We start from the raw sequence: 24,853 nt of genomic DNA on the forward strand, positions 1-24,853 counted from the left end.
TGTGCACTTTGCAAAGGGCAGTTGCTCCAGAGCTTAGTAAATGAGCAGAAGCTCAGCTGACTTCCATCATCCAATCACGTGCAAGCAAATATGTTGTTTTTTTTTCATTTTCTTTGCATGTGATTGGGTATTCTTTGCAAAATAAAGCTTTACCTCATTTACTAAGCTTTGGAGCAACTGCATTTGCAGAGTGCACAGTCTATGTGCCTTTAGTAAATCAGCCCCCTATTATTCTCTTATGGGAAGTTCTGCTTTATGGCGTATGCTTTATTATGCCAGAATAAGCCCCAGTCTGCAGTGCCTTTAGGCCTGCGAACACCTGCCATTTTGGTACCCACAGAAATTTTCAGCTGCTCTTTTTCCCATTTTTGTTTTCTCCAATTTTATAAACTTAAAATGTAAGTAAATTGAGCAATATGGAAAGCCCTTCTTTATCATGTTGTGTCACGGGGACAAGAAATGAGGAGAATCTCTCCAACAGGAATAGAAAAAGCAATAAAAGTGCTTTATTAATAGGATGGGGACCACTTCTGTCAAGCTTTCATTGCTGACTGTTTGCATTTAAAAATACATTTTCAAACACATACTGTACATTACTACATTAAATTTGTGTATTCCTATGAAATATTAAATGTATTTTTGTGTGCAGAAAAATGTATGTACCCAAGTCTGTCTTTATATCAGCCTCAGACTGGGATAGGGAGGTCCGGTCCTAGCAGCCAATCAGGCTCTGCTGCAATGTGCACATGCTATTGGTGAACATCCTGATAGGAGAAGAGATCAATGTCAGCTGACTGATGACTTCATCTTTTCTCTTCTGCTTATTAATTGTCCAATCAGTAGACCAGGAGTGTATACTTGACCAACCAATGGCGGTGAAGGATTTGGCAATGCTGTCTGGCAGGTGACTGCCTACACAAAACTGCAAATCCTTTGAAAAGTAAAAAAAAAAGTTCCCATGTATGTATCTAAAACTGTGTATTTAGCTTCTTGAGTGAACTGAGTTTTGTTGCTAAGCTTGAACATCACAGGTCCATGTTGAAAATGTGTCAATAGTATAAAAAAAAAAAACAAACAACAACAAGCAAGCCTTTATTTAGCAAACCGTTGATTAACAGTTAGATATATGTGTGAGTATGTACTTGTGTGTGGTTCCTCTGTCAGTTCAAAATCACTCAACCTAGCAACTCCTTCTAAATGAGTTCTTTCACCACCCAAGCCTCAATACAAGTATTGGCAGGCAAAGGAGAACTGAACGACTGAATCATTTGGGTCATCCAAAAATTAGATCAAAGAGACCCTTGCAGTCTATTGAAATGCAATTTCTTCCAAGTCCCCATTGTGAAGACTGGAGTCTTGAAAGACTAGGGTCGTCGCTGTTTTATTGTTGTGAAGCTACTGCTAATGAAAGCCACAATGGAAAGATAAGAGCTGCCAACTGTAGAGAAAGAATCACCACTTCCACTTTAATTGCACCGAACAAAGCGAGCTGGAAAGAGGTGCATCCAAGTGACAAAAGTAATTGGTGTAAAAAGGATATGGAGGTTATTCAGTCCCGGAGATATTGTTCGGCCTGACAGTGTGATGGGTAAACTTGGCCTCTGATGGTATAGGCTGATGTACTGATCATTCACCAAGTGCTAAAAAGACGCTTTTAACCCTTGCTTCCCTTATCCCGTCTGGAGTTAAGCCATAGGCAGGGTTTGGATAGTGGAAAAAAGTAACTCACTACAAGGTGACAATACCGGATGCTTTTAATTACTTTTCTTCATCAGCATCCAAATTAGCAAGGACAATCAGATACAGCAGATTATTAAGTAATTAGCAGATCTGCACTGGGCACCCTGGGGAGAAGATTAGTGGAATTATGTCATAAATAGACTGAGACACGTCAGATTAAAATACATACTCAAGATACTCAGAGGAAGGGTGAATGTGCCCTCATGGTACAAGCATTGATTAGTATTGTGACACATGAGTAAGTGTTTCTATGAGGTCACAAACAGGAACAGGAGCAGGAATTATCTTAAATAGCCTGCTTTGTGTAAATTTTTTCCTTGGCATGCGTATTTTCTTTTGGCCCTCCTAAAGATACATAGTTAAGTCCGGTTGAAAAAAGACACAAGTCCATCTAATTCAACCAATAAAGGGAATATATATACATCTCTATCTACCTACCTACCTATCTATATATAATTATATAATCTAATATATATATATATATATATATATATATATATATATATATATATATATTCATATCTCTCTCTCTCTCTATATATATATATTTATATCTATATATATACCGTATATATTTATAAAGGGAATATATATACATCTCTATCTACCTATCTATATAAATATAATTATATAATCTATATATACTATATATATATATATATATATATATATATATATATATATATTTATATCTATAGATATATATCTATATATACCGTATATATTTATATCTATAGATATATATATATATATATATATATATATATATATATATATATATATCTCGTATTTATTGGCGTATAACACACACCCCAAGTTTAGGAGGGAATTTTAAGGAAAAAAAACTTTTAGGAGGGAAGTTTAAGGAAAAAAACTTACATTAAAATGCCCATCAATGCAGCCTTATCGTGTCCATCTGCAGCCTTTTCAGTGTCAGTGCAGCTTTGCCCCAGTGTCCAGTGCAGCTTTGCCCCAGTGCAGCCTTGTCAGTGCAGCTTTGTCAGTGCAGCTTTGCCCCAGTGCAGCCTTGTCAGTGCAGCTTTGTCAGTGCAGCTTTGTCAGCTTTGCCCCAGTGCAGCTTTGTCAGTGCAGGTTTACCCCAGTGCAGCCTTGTCAGTGCAGCTTTGTGCACTCGCCGCCGACATACACAGCCGTGTGTAGATTCAAATATGGCGCCGAGACTGCAGGGATTCGTCGGAGCCGAGATACACATACCCGAGGGTTCTCTGTTTTTTTCGGCGCCGCTCACAGTCCCGCCCTATGATGGACATAACACAGGTCCAATGGCGGGACTGGGCGTGACTGTGAGCGGCGCCGAAAAAGCCGAGAACACTCGGGTATGTGTATCTCGGCTCCAACGAATCCCTGCAGTCTTGGCGCCATATTTGAATCTACAACACAGCTGTGTATGTCAGCGGCTCCGATCACGCAAACCAGTGGGGATCGGCCTATAACACGCACCCACGATTCTCCCCTGATTTTAAGGGGAAAAAAGTGCGTGTTATATGCCGATAAATACGGTATATCTATATATATCTCTCTCTCTATAGATATATATATATCTATCTATCTATATCTCTATATCTCTCTCTATCTCCATATCTATATAGATAGCTATAGATATATACACACACATACATACATACAATCCTATACCCACAGTTGATCCAAAAGATTCAAAGTCCAATAATAAGGCCAAATGTCCAAAGTGGCCATACAAGTCTTCAATGCATGTAGGCCAGGCCTTTTTTAAAGCAATCTATGGAGCTGGCTAGAACCACTTTTGGAGGGAGTCTATTCCACATTTTCACAGCTCTTACTGTGAAGAAACCTTTCCGTATTTGGAGATGAAATCTCTTTTCCTCTAGCTGTAAAGAGTGCCCCATTGTCCTCTGTGATGACCTAAAGTGAATAACTCAACACCAAGTTCACTATATGTGATTTGTAAGTGATTTGTACATGTGTCAGCCCTGCCTACTTAACTTCTGATAGATTATAAAAAATGGCCTCGCCTCACATCCTCCTCCCTCCTCATCGCCGTAACCTCTTTGTATCTTCTTCTCCCTCCTTATCACGCCCTCCCATCCTCGTACACAGGCAGAGAGCCCAGGAAATAATCCGTTTACAAGACTTCTGGCAAGATCTGTGGATTTTTTTCACTCTCACAACAGATGTAACAAAACTCATTTGATGATATATTTAGCAGACCAAAAGAAAGCAAATGAGAGACATTTTTTTAATTTAGATTTAGATCAGGAGTGTCCAACCTGCAGCATACGGGCCGCATGTGGCCCAAGACAGCTATGAATGTGGACCAACACAAAATTGTAAACTAAAAAATGTTTTTTTGGGGAATTTTTTGTAAAAATATGTTTACACTTAGAGAACACATGTGGCTGAAGAATTTTTTTTTTTACTGGGCTTATCTTCCCAAAGAAAAATATCCCACTCTTCACAATCACGCCTTATTCATGTCATCAGTTTTTGGCAGCACCTATTTTTATGAGCATCTATTTTCAAGGATGAAGCACACAAAGGACAAAATTAGAACCAAAATATCTGATGAACACTTTGAGAATTCATTGAGATAATACATCCAGATATTGATGTGTTCCTTTTGTCCTTTTTTATATTTATAATAAAAAATATGACCACAAAAATGAAGTTTTATTACTCAGACAGGTACTGTACATTATCTACAGTGTATCAGTGATCGTTAACTTGTGATCTGCCTGACTTTTTCTGCTCATCAGCTATCCTTGTTGATAGTGTATTTTATATGTGGCCCAAGACTTCCAATGCGGCCCAGGAAAGTCAAATGGTTGGACAACCCTGGCTTAGATACTCTTTAAATGCAAGATATATTTGGATGTATACATATTTATTATTAAATCTGTTAATGCTGGTTTGTTCATGGCTAAGTCTATTCATCTTTAGTCTCTAGAACTAAGCCCTATCATGGGGGAAAAGCGCCAGTAGCAATGGCTACAGGCGGAGACTGTCAGTGTACATGCCATGAAGAAGCTTATAAGCTTATTAGAGCATTGACATCATTAATGTGTGGCTTTTTCTTGTACAGACCTCCTGATCTGTTTATAGTTGGCCCAAGATCGATCTTTGTATGTATGGTCAAGTGGTCCAAACTGGCCAGGCAAGAAAAAATCAAGAGCATATGGAAAACATGGACTGTAAAAGCTTTACTTCTATGCTACATTCTTATATTGCAAGTGCAACTCTTGGCAATTTAGGCAACACACTCTTTAGTTCTGTTGACTGAAGGCTCAGATGGGTCTGCTGAAGTACTTAGGTGCTCATAGCAGCACTTTTGTCACCTGATTCTGACAAAGCTGGACAAAAAGTGGAACCTCCGCTTATCTGCTTCCTCCCCTACTCTGGTGCCCCATTTGGCACCTTTCAGGGGGAGGGGGGGGGGGGACGGGTTTTTGACAGGTACCCTTCCCCACTTCTGAGAACTCCCTCAGAAATTTGGCCCCCCTCCTCCTTCCTCGGCCACTAAGCCAGTTAGTTCGCACATGCAAAGTAAGGAATCGGCTGTGAAGCTGAAAGCCTTCACTGACAGTTTCCCTTACCATGAATGGTAAGCACCCGAGAGCCGATCCGAAAATCGGCTGAGGTGTTGACATTGCGGGAACCCTGGACAGTTAAGTGCCCTAATATTATAAGTCAGCAGTTACAGTATTCGTAGCTGTTGACTTTGCATTTTTTCATGGGGTGGGGACATGGAACTCCCCTTTAAGCTTATTGTACATCTAAAAAAGCAGCATAATTTTAGTTATACCAAATTATTTACACCAATTTGGGGGTGTAAAATACTGATATTAATCCATTTGTTACTTTAAAAGCCATACAACATGGGTTATTATTTGCAATAGCTTGAACTGCTACAAAGCCCTCTGCTTGTGGAAATAAGGACCTGTATGTATCTATGGGGCTGCTCTGACTAACTAGAGGTGCCTGTCCTCAAGTTGAGAGAAAGCAAGTAACTTGGACACTGATGTCTTGGGACCCATACTACCTGGCCTAGTGTATACTTCTTGGGTTGTGAAGGTAACCTCAGTTTTTTTTTTATGATGGACCAATACCTTCATATCTCTTGAGGAAGGGAATGCAAGGTCCATGAAACGCGTTGACAAAGTGCACCCCACCGCTGTTTATGTATCCTTATCATCTCATGTTGATATGTCTAAATACTTGCATGGCATAGGATGATATTCAGTGCCTAATTATTGTTTAATGCAAAATAAAAAATTTGAAGACGGCACTCACATACATAAATAACATGTGCAAAACAACACCTAACAATAAACAAATAATAGTGGATGATGCTCACATACATGCCCTGTAAACTTATGAATAACATAAATGAAAAAAGCAATGTGGTTAGGCAATATATCATATAAATATAAAAAATGAGAAAAAAAAGATAAAAGATAAAGTCCAGTGTGACTGCCCCAACACCAATGGTTGCTTCAATAAATAGATACTCTTAATCTTCACTGCTAGTGCTCAAATGGTGGATGTACACTCACCAGAAGTGTTTGACCCCTTTTTACAGGTAGGTCAAAATATTCTCAGGAAACCACAAAATAGCTGGGATCCCTCTGATGAGAAGCTCCACTTCATTCCTCCATTAGAGTAGAAAACTCAGAGAAAATGACTCCCCAGGAAGCTAAATTAAAAAGTAACATAGTCTAGTATTTTATTTGTAATTGGTGTTAAAAACATAACAAATAGGAATTGCACTCACATGTATTAGTGCCCATGCACCGGTACTAGTGTGTACAGCTTGTGCAGATATCAAATTGGCTTCTTCAGGGCTGGTGTGCGGTCCAAGGCTCGTTCTGACTAACCACCCCGGAAATGATGTCACAGGACCCGGAAATGATGGATCCCTACTCCGAGGTATGTTTTCACCTTTATGGCTCCTCCTCCTTCCTTCCATCTACTTTCTCCACTGTAGGTGGCGTACAACCACAGTGACATTGCAAGGGGAGAGGAAGTCAGGAGGAACATGGTTCTTCTATGGTTTACAGCGGGGTTATGCAATTAGCGGACCTCCAGCTATTGCAAAACTACTAGTCCCATCATGCCTCTGCCTCTGGGTTACATGCTTGTGGCTGTCAGAGTCTTGCTATGCCGCATGGGACTTGTAGTTCTGCAACAGCTGGAGGTTCACTAATTACATATCCCTGGTTTACAGGGTCACTGCGGAGGCTATCTGATTGGATACTGCTGCCCCACGTGATTCTAGCAGCCATCTTGGGTCAGGTAGAGCTTATTTAAGACCCTGGCTCCCAGGCTTGGCGCATTTCACGTCTGGGCAGTGTAGGTCACCTGGACAGGTCACCCGTCAGGGACAGTGATTAGCGGCAGGGAGAGGTTCCAGACAAGTAGGAAAAGGATAAGGACACACCATCTTTCTGGAGACCTTCCCATTTGGGCTCGTACCAGCCAGGCCGCATTCTGTCCCTCAAGACAGAAGCTGAGACCTGCTCTGCTACACATTACTGTTTTATGCCGTGAGTGTTCCCAGTCAGGTGTCTTCCCACCGTGTTTGTTGTGAATTCCTGGATTCTGCATTAATACAATTTTAGTTCTCGGCCTCACCAGGCTGTACCTCCCCACACCTACCCAGCCATTCAGTGGCTATAACCTAATACAGACCCTTTTGAGATATTTTGCCTCTGTGTCTGACGTGGGGACAAAGTTGTCACTGAGACAGGAAATAAGAGGAAGTAAACAATATGGATTAATGTTCTAGCTCATCCACAGCCTATGAAAAACTGAAAAAAAAAAAAGGCTGCAAATAAACCATAACTCACTGGGCCTTCTAATAATTATATTACCATTTAAAACCTCAATCAAACCATACACACAAACAATTCCCTCGTTAAGTCTATGGACTAAATAATGACTGCATCTGATTAAAAGTCAACTTTTTTTGATCCAGGAAGTACTAACAGAAATTTAGTTGGTTCAGCATGAATCACCCAAAATTTAAGCTATATGTGATAGGTTCAATGCACATCTACTGCACAATGTATACTATATTGCCAAAAGTATTAGGACGCCTGCCTTTACACACACATGAACTTTAATGGCATCCCAGTCTTAGTGCGTAGGGTTCAAAATTGAGTTGGCCCACCCTTTGCAGCTATCACAGCTTCAACTCTTCTGGGAAGTCTATCCACAAGGCTTAGGAGTGTGTCTATGGGAATGTTTGACCATTCTTCCAAAAGCGCATTTGAGAGGTCAGACACTGATGTTCAAATGAGAAGGTCTGGCTCACAGCCTCCGCTCTAATTCATCCCAAAGGTGTTCTATCGGGTTGAGGTCAGGAGCAAGTTTAGGGTGGAGGAACTTGACTGGCCTGCACAGAGTCCTGACCTCAACCCAATAGAACACCTTTGGGATGGATTAGAGTGGAGACTGCAAGCCAGGCCTGCCCTTCTGGAGAAATGGTCGAACATTCCCATAGACACACTCCTAAACCTTGTGGACAGCCTGCCCAGAAGAGTTGAAGCTGTTATAGCTATAAAGACTGGGATGCCATTAAAGTTCATGTGCGTGTAAAGACAGGCGTCCCAATACTTTGGGCAATGCAGTGTACGTTGAATAACCTCTGCATAGTCCCATAAAAATCACTGCACATTTTTCCAGACAAGCCTGTCCAGCTCATTGGTGCTCTTTTGCTGCAATTATTTTGTGTCCATACAGGCAGATTGCTGCATGACTGCATCAGAAATAGTGTGTAACTTACGAAAATGTGTGCCCGCTTGAAAGTAACTTTGTTTTTACATTTCAGTACCCCTTGCTGCTGTTTAATGACAATAGTCTGCTCTCAACAAAAGAATGTACCATCACACATATGCTTTCAGGATGTGCAGTGACAATTTGAATGCCTATACATGTGCTTCAAAGCAACAGGATCAGCTGAATTGGTTTAAAATCAAAGCATTTCAAGTGATATTTGCCATAGGAGCTCCAGTCTGGAGGGAATTAGCCTGGATTTGAAGATACAAAAGAATCAATCACCCTTTGTAAATGTGCTATAGGTGGGCTCCTCAATGTCTCCATTCTTCCCATCTGCATTCCATTGTCTTGTTTTCGCCACCTGTAACTGGATACGATTACCAGTCCTTTATGTCACTCTCCAATGTTAAGCAGGTCATAGAAATATTGTATGTATTTACAGATGAACTCCAGACAAACAAGATAATACACATTTGAACGACATACATGGGAACTGTCTTAACTGCTGAAGGAGTCTCTACGGCCAGTATGGTTATCCAAACAACCCTACCAAACAGCACAGACAGGCCCTGTACTTTCTGGGACACCCTGGGTATAGTCTTGGTCTAGGACCAATCACAACCTATGACTGGACAGTAAAGGATCAGCAGCATACTGGTGAGGTCAGTAATCTGCTCCTTCCTTCTTTCATGAAGCTTGGTCTGCTTCATATGTTAGATAAACAGCACTGTGCAAAGAACGCGCTCAGAGTGCTGTCCCACCTCTCCCATTCTAAAAAGCTGCTTTGCAGGGGATTACAGGAGGTTGATAACAAGACAAAGTGAAGTACTTTTGTTAACAGTATGTAGATATATACTTTTATTTTATCCATACTTGGAATGACTGGAGATCAAGTAAAAGGAATGATCAAAGGAAAGATAGAAAAAATAAATAAATAGCAAACATGTTATATTTACCTGCTCTGTGCAGTGGTTTTGCACAGAGCAGCCCCGATCCTCTTCTTTTTGGGTCCCTCAGCAGCAGTTCTGGCTCTCCCCCTGATGAGTGCCCCCAAGAACAAGTCTCTTGCTATGGGGGCACTCAAACAGGCTTGCTCCCGAGCCCCGTTCTGTGCATCCATTCACAGCCCCACCCCCTGCTCTCCCAAGATTGGCTCACTGGCTGTGACTGACAGCAGCAGGAACCAATGGCTCCAACTGCTGTGTGAGCCAATGAGGAGAGAGAGACCCCGGAGAGGCGGTGCTCTCATACACATCACTGGATCGAGATGGGGCTCAGGTGAGAATAAAGGTGGCTGGGGAGAGCTGCACCCAGAAGGTTTTTTACCTTAATGCATAGAATGCAAGATTGGATAGTCTACCAGCTACCAAGACTGCAGACTTCACCACTTCAGAGTACCAAACACCAAACACCAGACTTCAGAGTACCAAACATTTAGAGGGCCAGTTCCAAGGTGTATTTTTAATGCTGCCCCTAAAACTGAACCTGTGCTAGGACTAAGCCCAGAAGAGGGTGAGATGTATAAGAGGGTTGTGATCTGGGTGGAGGAAAAGCTGAAGCTTGTTTTGAAGTCTTAAGCCCCATACACACTATCAGATTTTCTGCTGTGTTTTTCCATCAGATTTACCAAAAACATATAATACGAGGTCAAACCTTAGGAGTTTCAATGTGTATGCAATCAGGCAGGCCCTTACACTACATGGTTTTGGTAAATCTGAAGGAAAAACTCTGCAGAAAATCTGATAGTGTGTATGGGGCTTTAGAATCGAGTGGCTTCAGTGGGCACCCCTATCTTCTGCTTGTTGGCTATCCATTTGGACGAGATGGGCCCCATTGGCGCTGCACCGGTCATTGTGTGGAATCACCGGACTGAAAACATTGGGGCTTCAAGCGATGCTCTTATTTTTATATTGGTTTCTGAACCTGTGTTTTGCTGTAAATCTTTTCCTTGCTTAGGACTCTTTCAACTATGACATATGACAGTGCTGGACCAACTACCAAGAACCATCAATGTTATGTGGAAACAAAGAAGTAAGTCACATGCTCATCAATACCCAAAAGAACTTCCCTTCTCTCTTAAGATTGGAAAAGAACAGAAGTGCTGGGGAAGGGGGAGGTAAAAGCTAATGCCACGTAAACACGAGCGGACTTTACGGCAGACTTTGCCCGGCGGACGTGATTTCGTCGGACAGTTCGATCGTGTGTGGGCTCCAGCGGACTTTGTTTTCTCAAAAGTTGGACGGACTTAGATTTGAAACATGTTTCAAATCTATCCGACGGACTCGAGTCCGGACAAAAAGTCAGCTCGTCTGTATGCTAGTTCGATGGACAAAAAGCCACGCTAGGGCAGCTATTGGCTACTGGCTATGAACTTCCCTATTTTAGTCCGGTCGTACGTCATCACGTACGAATTCGACGGACTTTGGTTGATTGTGTGTAGGCAAGTCCGTTCATTCAGAAAGTCCGTTGAAAAGTCCGCGGGGCAAAGTCTGCCGTAAAGTCCGCTCGTGTGTACGCGGCATAAGTCCATTTTGCTGACCATGTTCTGATCACATTTAGATAATAGCATGAAACGTGCTAAGATTCCACGTGCAACATGGCAAGAGTCCACATGAAACATGGAAGAGCCACATGAAACATGGTAAAAGCCACATGAAACATGGTAAGAGCCACATGAAACATGGTAAGAGCCACATGAAACATGGTAAGAGCCACATGAAACATGGTAAGAGCCACATGAAACATGTCCAGATTCTAATGAATGACTGTGGGGATAATGAAGAGCCCATCCTTACCTATGCTTTGCAGGAATACGCTCTTGTTACTGCAACACATAATAAAGCATGGCTCTATTTGCGGTGTGCTGCAGTGTTATTCATATTGCCAACACACTGTACAGTATTTTCTAATGCCCATGCACCGTGATGCATTTGCATGTTTAATAATGGGTGTATTGAGGTGCCTTGGCAACCGCAATGGACCATATAGGTAAAAAAGGGCCCACATAGGCAGGGAAAGATGCTTTAAAGCTGACTCAGTACCTCTCCTCTTCATTAGTAAGCCTCTAATGCGCCTAAAGCCTAGAGGGATATAACGGAAGTAGAGTCTTGTGTTAGGTCTTATGTTAGCGATTGATTACTGCAGAAATATATGCACTTATTTAATACTTTGTATTGGCTAAGCTATAGTGAACTCATTTTTTTTTTTTTTATTTGAGCAGACAGCTTTTTATTGCAGCAGATACATGGTACATCTCTTTGGCAATAGAACAAACTTACATGCCTGTTCGCAGTCTTTTATAGAATCTACACTGAGTCCTTCATCCTGGTGCCAGTGTGCGAGAATAAATGACTCTGGTATGCATGCATGGGAGTCAAGTCATCCCCACTTGCCACTCATGAGGCTGAAAACCCAGCACCCGGAAGAAGCCCTGGGAAAATATGTCAACGGCCAACGACGGATGCAGCAGTCGCATCGCTGAAACGGAGTTGAGTATTCTGCGGGTTGCCGTTCTGCTTTAGTTTATTGAAGATGCAAGTTTTCGGTAACCATTCGACTTTCTCTTCAGCCATTGCATAGTGCTGTTTAATGCCTGTAATAGCTTAAATTTGTTTGATGGCTGGGAGACACTTTTAATTTTTTTAACATCAGGATTTTTGTATAAGAGAGATTTTGAAGAAACTACATTGGGTGTGTTTAGGAATGCTCCTGCAGTATCACAAGCAGGGGTTCTCAGACTACAGGGTTACCAACAACAATAAGTGTTCTGGTGCACTACAGCAATAACTGGTGGAAAAATTGAGGTACTGTGCAATAAGGCTGTTTAATCCTGTATGCACAGATCCTCCCCTTCTTGTATTGTCTCCAAAACATGTCCGGATAAGACAGAGCTACTGGAGTCAGGCTGCACATGCTCAGTTTGGTGTATATTGCTATAGAGTTTTTCTTTTCTTGGGAGCGTGCATGTGATCAGCAGAGGGACAATCAGTAGTGTCCAGACAGAGGGTCAGGGGTCCTGCATCCTGATAGGACAGCCAGTGCAGTATGAAAACTCCTCCTACAAGCTTTAACCAGACACTGATAGAAGTCACAAGACTGCTATATACTGCTGATGGGAAAAGGTTTTTAACAGTTTATATTCACTAAAATGATTGCATTTCCATGTTCTGTGTACTGTGGTAGACCAGATAGAGTGAATGCAGGGTCCTGGGTTTAGTAACACTTTAAGTTTTAATGTTTAAGTTTGCTTGACATGTACCTCTAAATGCAAGAATATACAGACTAAAATAAAGCAATGCATGGTCAAAAGAATCTTCAAATGAACCCTTTCTAACAACTGGTCATGTAGTTGAAATTAGTCCTCCTTGACAGGAGAAAAGCTACAGGTGTTTAAAATGACTTACCATGCCCACACATGTCGATATAGCAACGGAAGAGTTCTCATAATCCCTGATAAATCCCTGATAGAAACATGGCTCTACGCTGTGTTCCACATCTGTTAGGTATCCATCTTTACCCAGAACTTGTACAGCAAACTCCCTAGACAGCAGAGAAGAAGGCTGCAGCTCCAAGTGTAGTTCCTGTCCAAATGCTGAAATTCTGTAATGCATGGAAGAAGCCTTTGAACTTCGCGTAGATCTCTTCTTCCTAGTGCTGTGCAAAATATCGTGTGAGATGTAAGCTCCGCTGGAGTCCACTTCCACAGGGGTGACAAACACATAATCTGATGAAAAAACAGAGACTTGTTATCCTCATTGGGATATTTAGCATTTATATTGTGTATACCACACAATCTAATATACATATATCATAGTGCCAACCCGAACAGAAGTCAGTCAACCGAATATGTTCCTTTTCGGTGCCTAGAACCTAGAAAGGGGCTTCCAGTGCTTGAAACAAGTTAAGAAAAACTGAGATCCCTAGCTATAACCTTAACTGAAGCTTTAAATCTACAGTATCTCACAAAAGTGAGTACACCCCTGACATTTTTGTAAATATTTTATTATATCTTTTCATGTGACAACACTAAAGAAATGACAATGTAAAGTAGTGAGTGTATAGCTTGTTGAACAGTGTAAATTTGCTGTCCCCTCAAAACAAACACAGTCATTAATGTCTAAACCCTGGCAACAAAAGCGAGTACAGCCCTAAGTGAAAAGGTCCAAATTAGACCCAAAGTGTCAATATTTTGTGTGGCCACCATTATTTTCCAGCATTGCCTTAACCCTCTTAGGCATGGAGTTCACCAGAGCTTCACAGGTTGCCACTGGAGTCCTCTTCCACTCCTCCATGATGACATCATGGAGCTGCTGGATGTTAGAGACCTTGCACTCCTCCACCTTCTGTTTGAGGATGCCCCACAGATGCTCAATAGGGTTTGGGTCTAAAGACATGCTTGGCCAGTCCATCACCTTTACCCACAGCTTCTTTAGCAAGGAAGTGGTCATCTTGGAGGTGTGTTTGGGGTCGTTACCATGTTGGAATACTGCCCTGCGGCCCAGTCTCCGAATGGAGGGGATCATGCTCTGCTTCAGTATATCACAGTACATGCTGGCATTCATGGTTCCCTCAATGAACTGTAGCTCCCCAGTGCTGGCAACACTCATGCAGCCCCAGACCATAACACAATCCCTCCACCATACTTGACTGTAGGCAAGACACACTTGTTTTGTACTCCTCCCCTGGTTGCCGCCACACACGCTTGACACCATCTGAACCAAATAAGTTTATTTTGGTTTCATCAGACCACAGGACATGGTTCCAGTAATCCATGTCCTCAGTCTGCTTGTTTTCAGCAAACTGTTTTCTGCAAACTGCTTTCTTGTGCATCATCTTAAAAAAGAGGCTTTGCAAACCAATTTGATGCAGTGTGCAGCGTATGGTCTGAGCACTGACAGGCTGACCCCCCACCCTTTCAACCTCTGCAGCAATGCTGGCAGCACTCATACGTCTATTTCCCAAAGACAACCTCTGGATATGGCTCTGAGCATGTGCACTCAACTTCCTTGGTCAACCATGGCGAGGCCTGTTCTGAGTGGAACCTGTCCTATTAAACCGCTGTATGGTCTTGACCACTGTGATGCAGCTCAGTTTCAGGGTCTTGGCAATCTTCTTATAGCCTAGGCCATCTTTATGTAGAGCAACAATTCTTTTTTTCAGATCCTCAGAGTTCTTTGCCATGAGGTTCCATGTTGAAATTCCAGTGACCAGTATGAGAGAGTGAGAGAGATAACACCAAATTTAACACACCTGCTCCCCTTTCACACCCCTTTCACCTTGTAACACTAACGAGTCACATGACACAGAGGAGAAAAAATGTCTAATGGGGCCCAATTTGGACATTTTCCCTTGGGCCTTATTCACGCGAGACGGATCCACTCAGCAGAGTCCACCAGCTCAGTAGGAGATCTCTCCGTTGATCTCCGCTAAGCCGGCAGATGACAGGTCCGTCTCTGCTCACTGAGCAGGCAGGGGCCTGTCTAAGCACTGCTGATTCCTATGGAGGGATCGGATGAAAAAAAAAACCAGTATGTCCGTTTTCATCAGATCTCATCTGCTCTGCCCAGACGGATGGCGAACGTATTGCCATACGTCTGATTTTAGCGAATTGGATGGCAGATAGGTGTCAGCGGACACATCTCCGCTGACATCCATCTCCCTATAGGAGTCAATGGATGGCCCGCTCGGATCCAACTGAAAAACGGACAGGAAGATCCGAGCGGGCTTGCCGTGTGAAAGGGGCCTTAGGGGTGTACTCACTTTTGTTGCCAGCGGTTTAGGCATTAATGGCTGTGTGCTGAGTTATTTTGAGGGGAGAGCAAATTTACACTGTTATACAAGCTGTACACTCACTACTTTACATTGTAGAAAAGTGTAATTTCTTCAGTGTTGTCACATGAAAAGATAGAATAAAATATTTTCAAAAATGTGAGGGTTGTACTCACTTTTGTGAGATACTGTATCTTAAAACCTAACCTTAACCACAATTAAGCCCTAAAATGCAAGCTAACACTTAAATTGTATTCTTGAAATGTCGCTCTTATCCTGACCTTAACACCTAAAGCAAGGGTTTTCCTAAAGTGGAAGGCAAGTCAAAACCTAACTAAGCTTAAATCTACTCCTACTCCCATTTGAATCCTATTCTATCAACTCTGTATGAGGAATGATGCCTATACTTACCTATTCTGAAGTCACTCCAGTCCAATCACATGACAGAGGCCCAGCACCGGCTTCAGTGTAGAGGAGAGTTAGCCAACAACCCAATGTCCCATAGTAAGCCTATTAGTGATGTCATCACCCAGGCTCTGCAGCCATTGTTGGTGATCTCTCCTTTTTACCGAAGCCGGATGCTAAAAAAATCATATGACAGGACCAGAGCAAATTCAGAAAAGGTGTGTATAGGCATCTCTCCTTTTACAGGGCAAAAAGAATAGGCTCATGATGGGGGGTGGGAGTAGATTTACGCTTAGTTAGGTTTTGGGGTCCATGGACAGCTAAGTGATCAATGACTGGGTTTCAAGGGGTCCATGAGTGTCAGAAAAAGAATAACATTTACATTCACTATACAGCCCTCCCTCACTTGTCCCAATCAATGGTTTCCGATTGAAAGAAATTGAAGAAAATGCACTCTGCCACTGATTATAGCGTGACCGCTAAGTGTTTCTGGACTCTTATTGTCCCAGGTTTACCATTACAATTTGTATCATCATTCTCTGTACAACTGCCATCTTGTTCCACTTCATATTAGCAAGTGCTTATTCTCACTTTCTAGTAGTAGTAGTAGTAGTGTAGCCATTGGTGGTTGGTGCTCAAAATTTTTGGAGGGCGCAAGCAAACAGAAAAATTCTGAAAAATAGTGAAAGAAATCCCATCAATTGCAGCCTCACTGTGCCCATCAATAGCAGCCACTGTGCCATTAATTGCAGAAACTATGCACGTCAAATGCAGCCACTGTGCCCATCAAATACAGCCACTGTGCCCATCAATTGCAGCCACTGTGCCCATCAAATGCAGCCACTGTGCCATTAATTGCAGAAACCATGCCCGTCAAATGCAGCCACTGTGCCCATCAAATACAGCCACTGTGCCCATCAAATGCAGCCACTATGTCATTGATTGCAGCCACTGTGCCCAACAAATGCAGCCACCGTGCCCATGAAATGCTGCTACTGTGCCCATGAAATGCTGCCACTGTGCCCATCAAATCCTGCCACTGAGAAGTGCAGAGTGTATGGAGGTGGGTAGAATGTGCAGGGAGAGGAGTTTGAAGTGTACATATGGAGGTAAGTAGTATGAGCAGGAGAGGAATTCTAAGTGAATGTAGGTGGGTAGAATGTGCAGGTGAGGAGTGTGGAGTGTACAGCGGTGGGTATTATGTGCAGGATTGTGTCAGTAGGGCAGTGGACGGTGTCAGTAGTTCTTTATTTTTATTTTTATTAATTTTTTTTTAGTATTTTTTAGTATTTTATTATTATTATTAAATTTTTTAGTATTTTTTTTTTTCATTTTTTCAAAATGCTTTTTGGTGGCCAGTGGATGGTGTCACCAGCACAGCTGATCATGATGTAAACACACTTGCCGGTTATCGGCATTCCTTTCCTCATGCTGTCACAGGGTGAGCAGAGGAGAGAGCCAATAACTGGCTAGTGAGTATGAGCTCAGGCGCTAATCACAGGCATTGAGACATTTCCCGGTCTCTGCAGCCGCGGATCGGGAAAACATCTCAATACGTGTGATAAGCACTTCGCGGTGCCGACTTCATGGCGGGATCTGCATGTGCGGTTGCAAACACAATAAAGGAAACAATACCACGCTATGAGCACAAAGTAATAAGTGAAATGTGCAGCTGCAACAAAAAACACAAATATCAGTGTAGTAAACATAAAGAAATAAATATAAAAAGTGCGCTCGCAATAGAATGACTATCCTATATAGATAAATCATATGTGAACAAAATTATCAAAAAGCGATTGTGAAAGTTCATATAATGCTTGGAAAATAAAGTCCATTCATAGAGAAAGTTCAGTGAAGGAAGACAGGTGAGTCCAATAGACGGGGATCCCACATCTAAAATTCAACCACCTCAGCCCGCATGAGAGGGAAGGGGAAGAGCAGGATGTGAAGGAAACGTCCAAAATTGTGCGCTTACCAGAACTGATGGACCTCCTCTGTGGCAAGGTCATGCACACAGGCAGATATAGCCCTCTGCAGGGACCAATGAACTCCACCGTCAGGATCCCAGGGTATCTTGTAATGTACCTAAGGCAGGCAGGTCAATCTGAAAAAACCTCACCAGTTGTTGAATCAATCGGTGATAACACAGAGAGTGTAGCATGTCTCTGATCCCACCAAACGGAAGGAGACAACAGGAAGTGAGATGAAATCTACCCCTAGGGGTAGATTGGTCCCTGCAGAGGGCTATATCTGCCTGTGTGTATGACCTTGCCACAGAGGAGGTCCATCATTTCTGGTAAGCGCACAATTTCGTTCGGTTGCAAACACGTCTGAGCTCATCCTTAGTGACTAATGTGAAAGGGGACATCTGTACTGATAATCAGGGCACTGATCATCAGTGTCCTGATTGTCAGTGCAGCCCCAACAGTGCCCATCAGTGTTGCCTATCAGTGCTAATCAGTTCCAATCAGCACCCATCAGTGTTGCCAATCAGTGCCACATATCAGTGCCCATTAGTGCCACCTATCAGTGCCCATCAGTGCTGCCTATCGCTGCCCAGTGCTGCCTATCAGTGCCCATCAGTGCCGCCTATCAGTGGCCATCAGTGCCACCTATCAGTGACCATCTGTGCCGCCTATCAGTACTGCCTATCAGTGCCCATCAGTGCTGCCTATTAGTGCCCATCAGTGCTGCCTATTAGTGCCCATCAGCACTGCCTATCAGTGCCCATCAATGCTGCCTCATAATCGCCCATCAGTGCTGGCTCTTTAGCGCACATCAGTGAAGGAGAAAAATTACCTGAGTGCTCAATTTTATAACAGAAACAAACAAAAATGTTTTTTTCAAAATTTTGATTAGCAAAGAAAAAAAAATTCAAGGGTGATTAAATACCACCAAAAGAAAGCCCTATTTTTGTGAAAAAAAAATGATAAAAATTGTGTTTGGGTACAGTGTTGCATGACCGCGCAATTGTCATTCAAAGTGCGATACGCTGAAAGCTGAAAATTGGTCTGGGCAGGAAGGGGGTAAAAGTGCCCAGTAGGCAAGTGGTTAACGCGCATCAACTGAGCATACGGCCAAACACGCCAAACAAACACACATTAACACTATAGGCGCGTTTGTTCAGCATCAATATTTTGACCAAGTGTGAACAAGACCTTAGTGCGTTGAGGTGCAATTGAATGATACCACAATGCGCCAATGCATGCACAATGTTTTGGATAACGTGCATAACCACAATGCATTAATGTGAATGGCTCTAAAGGGTTAACTAATTTCTAAGGGTCCGGTTAATATGCCTTATATCACAGACTTTTTTTTAATTCCCTTCTTGTTTATTAAAAGATGAAGGTTCAGAGATTTCATAATATCACTCCCTGCCCAAAAAAGTTCTTTGGTAGGTGGGCAGCTTTAGTGTTTGTTCTTAAAATGTACCAGGAACCAGACCTCATTCACAATGTTGTTATCTCTCACTCACCAGCAATACATTTGTATTACGGGTCATGGTTTAGCTTAACAGCTTAAAACACTTCACACTGCAGGGCAGAGGTTGATGGCTTCAAAGACGTAGACAACAATATAAGGATCTGGTATTTAATTTATCTTTTATCTCCTTACAGTTCCACGCACTTACCAACATAATCATTTTAAAGCAGTCATTCTGTATTGTTTTAATGGTATCTCTGAAATTCCCTTTTAATACATATCTACCAAAAAAATGAAAAGATTCTAGAGGATACAGCCATAAAATGGACTATATGGAATCCCTTGCACATCTTGCAGCTGTATTGAACCATTATAAGTCTTCTGACTCCCATCTAAACAATTAAAGGGCTTTTTATGCTAATGTCTCTTTAAATGCACACTCTGCTTTCTGACAACTCAATCAAAACAATAGAGGTCAAGAAGGGATCCTGTCATTATGTTTTGGTATAAAAAGAGGATTAGTCAAACTAAACTGCGAGTGATTACAATAAAGTCCTTCAGACAAACATTTGTCACCACCAGGGGTTCAGCTGATTATCCAGTCAGTACAATAAGAGTCAGCAAATAAATGATTTAAGGCCGAGTTTAAAGGTTTTGCTCTGTTCATGCTCTGCCTATCAAACATATTAGGCCCTTACACAGTAATCCTGGGAAGCTCTTACAGTTTAAAGAATGCTGAGTCTGCATTTTTTTTTCTCCAGCAGTCAACCACCCAACTCAACATCCAATATCCACTCGATATTTTGTTGCTGTAGACGTTAATGTGAACAGTCTTTTTACATATCTATTTTATAATGTAGACCAGCCATTCTCAACCAGGGTTCCATGGAACCCTAGGGTTCCTCCAGAGGTTGCTAGGAGTTCCTTGAGTGTTGGCTGATGAACCCCCTATTTGATGATGCCAACAGAGTTCAAGGTTCAGCACCACTTAGTAAAGCCAGCAGCATGACACCAAATATCTTTTTAGCTGTCTTTAGGGGGGATTCTGAATACCACTTTAAGGGGCACATTCTTCCTATTGACCACCAATAGATGGAGCATTGTTCCTATCTAGCCCTGATGATTTGGTTTTAGTAAGGGTTCCTAGAGACATGAAAATTATTTTTGGGGTTCTCTAGGATTAAACGCTTGAGAAATCCTGATGTAGACAAAAGGTATCTATATCTATTTTTCTATCTTAAAGCTGAAATGCAGCCAGATATTAACAAAACACACAATTTTAGGGCTCTTGCATACAGGCGTAAAAAAAAAAAAAAAAAAAAAGCTGAGTTCAGATCTATACAGCATATAGCTTTTACAGATCTGAATGGAGCCATTTTGCATAGCTCCCAACTGTCCCTTATTTTGAGGGACTGTCCCTGATTTGGAAAAAAGTCCCTCTGTCCTCCTCATTTGTCCCTCATTTTGGTCTGATTTATTTAGTTGTATATACAATGCACTATTTATCTTTCAAAAAGTGTTTCCCAGTGCTAAACATTTCATCCAATTTCTAAATTGTTGCATCTGTAAATGTCAAGAGCCAGTATAAAGGAAAAAGCACTTGTGGGTTTAACTAATCGTTTTTTTATATATATTTCTCCTTTAAGGGGGTGTGGCAGGGGATGTGTCCTATCCCTGCAAACATTTGCTAATAGGTGTCCCTCATTCTCATCTCAAAAAGATGGGAGATATGGTATTGTATATTATGGGCCCATGCTCACAGCTGCATTGTGCTCGATAATCTTGCACTGCATTCAGTAGCAAAAAATAAAAGTAGAAAATTCTGTAGAAATTAAAATGTTTATGCCTGTAGATCAGGGGTGCTCAACCTTTTGAAGAACAAGAGTGAACTATGCATAGGTGTGCGCATACTATTGCATTAGGGTGTGCACCCTTAAGCTCAAACACACATGCATGTGCAGGTGTCTACATATATATGACCCCGGCACATTGATCTCCCTGCCGGCTCAGTGAAAGAGAAGAGCATAAACACTTCTCTTATGGCAGAGCCAGTAGGAGGGAGATCTTTCCCCTGTTTCCACTGCTACACAGAGCGATAACACTAATGTGCACGGGGTGATTAGGGTGTGCCTGGGCACACCCGGCACACCCTGTGCGCACGCCTATGGAACTATGGGGTTTTACTATCCCCCAAATCAGAACAGTAAACAAGCCCTTACTGTCCTGAGCTCTCCATAAGGCTGCTATTTCACTGATGCGCTGAGGTTTACCCGCACCACGGGTGCAGCGCAGTGCTCCTGGGGCTTTCCTGCGGGTTAGCTGCACTGAGCTATAGACATCCATTACATCTTGCGAGTGTGGAGCACTTTCTAAAAGTGCCAGTGTGAAAGCAGCCAAATAACGCTTTTTTCTATATACATGCCAATATGCCCCTTGCAAAGGTGCAGTGTACGTGATGTTTAATACACAGACTTCTTCTTCCAGCTTCTGCTGGCATCGCTCTCCAGGCTGCTAGAAAGGTCCCAGGCGAAGTGCACTTCACAACAGAGGAAACATTGGCTGATGCAGCTCCTGCTCCCTCCCCGGCCACCTGCTTCCTCTAATGCCAGTGCCGCCTCTATGCACTCTGATGCTCTAGGATGGCGGGTCGCAATCCGTTGATCATGATCTGGGCTGGCCGACCCGCCATCCCAGAGCATGGGCTTCCCTTGGTTTGATGTCTTGGGCCACATCAGAGGGCCCCTGCTGTAGATGTATGTTTATGTGTACATGCTAGGATTGAAAGCTGAGCTAAAATGGAAGAATAATTTTTATGGATGTGGAAGTTTTACTAAAGTTCATGCATCTCAATGTGGGTAAATGAAAGCATTTTATAGACAATTACATGCGTTTTTAGGCAGGAGCTTTCTATCAGCAGGATCCTTCGGAGATATCACTATTTTATTATATCCATATGCATGAGCCCTATGGCCTCGTTCACACAGGAGTACTTAAGTGTGTACCTGTGCGAGGGAAATTTTTGCCTGCACGGGATGCCCAGGTGTTGCATGTATCCTTTTTCAGGCCATCCCATCCATGTCAATTAGGATGCAGCAGCTGCACAGACACAGCCACTACTCCCAATCTGACATGGATGCGGGTGCATTGGGCTGCATGTCCCCGAACTCACACTGTCTGCATTTGGGGTACACACCCATCTGGATGTCAAACACAGAAACAGAAAAGTGACAGAATACCAAAGACCAAGTCTGCCCATTTAAAATTGGAGTAGAGGCTGCGAAACAAATGAATGGGACTGCCTGCACGCGGTTGTATGTAACACCTGTGCATCCTATGGGGCAAAGATGGCCCTCGCATGGGTGTGCACTTAGGAGTCCCCATGAGGAGGAGGCCTAAGACTCCATGCACATATGGCGTTTCTAGAACTCACAGAAAATGTGTGTTTTGCCATGTGTTTTGGAAATGCGTTGCTAGCACGTGTTAGCCCTCACAGATTGTTTTAACATGTGACTAGTGAAAATGGGCCAGTTCAGCTCCTTTGCCCCTCCCCTCATCTGTTTGCAAAACATTTTTTTATAGCTATCATGGTGGTGGTGGTGGTGGTGGGGGGGGGGTGAAGAGGAATACTATAGGTTCCGCAAGAAGTTGCTTCCGCTCTGGCTGACTGACCTCCCATTTGATGATGCCCACATTGTTCTAGGCCCAACACCATTTGGCATAGCATGTCTGTAAGGGTGGCATTTTAACCACCACTGTAAGTGGGAACATTCCCAGTGACCAGCAATGTAAGGGGGAGAATTCCTCCCAGTGACCACCACTGTAAGGGGGAACCTTCTTCCCAGTGACCACCACTGTAAGGGGAAACCTTCTTCCCAGTGACCACCACTGTAAAGGGGAACCTTCTTCCCAGTGACCACCACTGTAAGGGGGAGCCTTTTTCCCAGTGACCACCACTGTAAGGGGGAGCCTTCTTCCCAGTGACCACCACTGTAAGGGGGAACCTTCTTCCCAGTGACCACCACTGTAAGGGGGAACCTTCTTCCCAGTGACCACCACTGTAAGGGGGAACCTTCTTCCCAGTGACCACCACTGTAAGGGGGAACCTTCTTCCCAGTGACCACCACTGTAAGGGGAAACCTTCTTCCCAGTGACCACCACTGTAATGCCCCGTACACACGGTCAGACATTGATCAGACATTCCGACAACAAAATCCATGGATTTTCTCCGACGGATGTTGGCTCAAACTTGTCTTGTATACACACGGTCACACAAAGTTGTCGGAAAATCCGATCGTTCTGAACGCAGTGACGTAAAACACGTACGCCGGGACTATAAAGGGGGCAGTAGCCAAAAGCTTTCGTCTCTTAATTTATTCTGAGCATGCGTGGCACTTTGTGCGTCAGATTTGTGTACACACGAATTTAAATGATCGGATTTTGTTGTTGGAAAATTTTATATCCTGCTCTCAAACTTTGTGTGTCGGAAATTCCGAAGTAAAAAGTCCGATGGAGCCCACACACGATCTGAATTTCCGACAACACAATCCGATCGCAATTTTTCCATCGGAAAATCCGACCGTGTGTACAGGGCATAAGTGGGAGCTTTCTTACAGTTTACCACCACTGTAAGGGGGAGCATTCTTCCAGGTGACCACCACTGTAAAGGGGGAGCATTCTTCCAGGTGACCACCACTGTTAGACCCCTTTCACACTGGGGCAGTTTGCAGGCGTTATTGCGCTAAAAATACCGCCTGCAAACCGACCCAAAACAGCCGCTGCTGTTTGTTCAGTGTGAAAGCCCGAGGGCTTTCACACTGAAGGGGTGCGCTGGCAGGAGAAGAAAAAAACTCCTGCAAGCCGCATCTTTGGAGTGGTGAAGGAGCGGTGAAATCAATGGGGCAGCGCGGCTATACCGCAGTAATACCGCGGCTGTAGCCGCGCTATGCGAGCGGTTTTAACCCTTTTTCGGCCGCCAGCGGGGGGTTAAAACCGCACCGCTAGCGACCGAATACAGCCGCAAAAACGACGGTAAAACAGCACTAAAAATAGCGCTGTTTTACCGCTGACGCCCCCAACGCCCCAGTGTGAAAGGGGCCTAAGTGGGAGCCTTCTTCCCGGTGGCCATCAATGTAGGAGGCATGTTCCCCACTGACTAACAATGAACTTGTTTTAGCAAGGTTCCCCAAGACTTGAAACATAAGGGTTCCTTTAAAGAAAAAAGATTATCAAAGACTGCTACAGAGTGACTTAAATGACAGCCCTGAGTCTTCTGGCGCAGCTGACATCACATCCAAGATGGCAATGCCTAGCAGCAGTCTCATGGCTTTTGGATGTCTACAAGAGAATGTTTTTTTTTCCGGTGGCTAAAATACATGAAATGCCAATATAATCTTTTGGAAAGGTGTTTGGTTGCAAGGAATGGTCCTCTCTTTGAGATTCCAGTGGTCTTGGAATGACACAATGAAATGCTACTGGAAGACTTGTAGGGACGAGCCTGTAATCACTGTTTTCCTGACTGTGACCTTCTCTTGCTTTTTCTATGACGAGTCATCTGCGAGTAATAAGAGCAGCAGATGTGACAGTACACATAGCTCGGGAGGCACATGTGGCCATTATGTATGTAGCATCTTAGGACATGGATATGTGTCTAGTGATCAGTTCTTCACACTAAATCAAGGCTCGGGTGAATTCATGAAGAGCAAAGCTCCCCAAACCGGCTCTGCAGGAAACAACATCTGCA

General features: G+C 43.1%; 1 protein-coding gene across 1 annotated transcript in view; it reads right to left on the reverse strand.

Annotated features, from left to right (window-relative positions):
• The window catches only part of ADAMTS18 (ADAM metallopeptidase with thrombospondin type 1 motif 18), a 166,442-nt gene that overhangs the window by 132,935 nt on the left and 8,654 nt on the right, over positions 1 to 24,853 (reverse strand). Inside the window, exon 3 of the mRNA XM_073603886.1 lies at positions 12,918 to 13,237. Coding sequence (XP_073459987.1) covers positions 12,918 to 13,237 — 320 coding nt within the window. The remainder of the gene's footprint in view (positions 1 to 12,917; positions 13,238 to 24,853) is intronic.

This window comes from Aquarana catesbeiana, linkage group LG11, assembly GCF_042186555.1.
Source record: "Aquarana catesbeiana isolate 2022-GZ linkage group LG11, ASM4218655v1, whole genome shotgun sequence".
Taxonomy (NCBI): domain Eukaryota; kingdom Metazoa; phylum Chordata; class Amphibia; order Anura; family Ranidae; genus Aquarana; species Aquarana catesbeiana.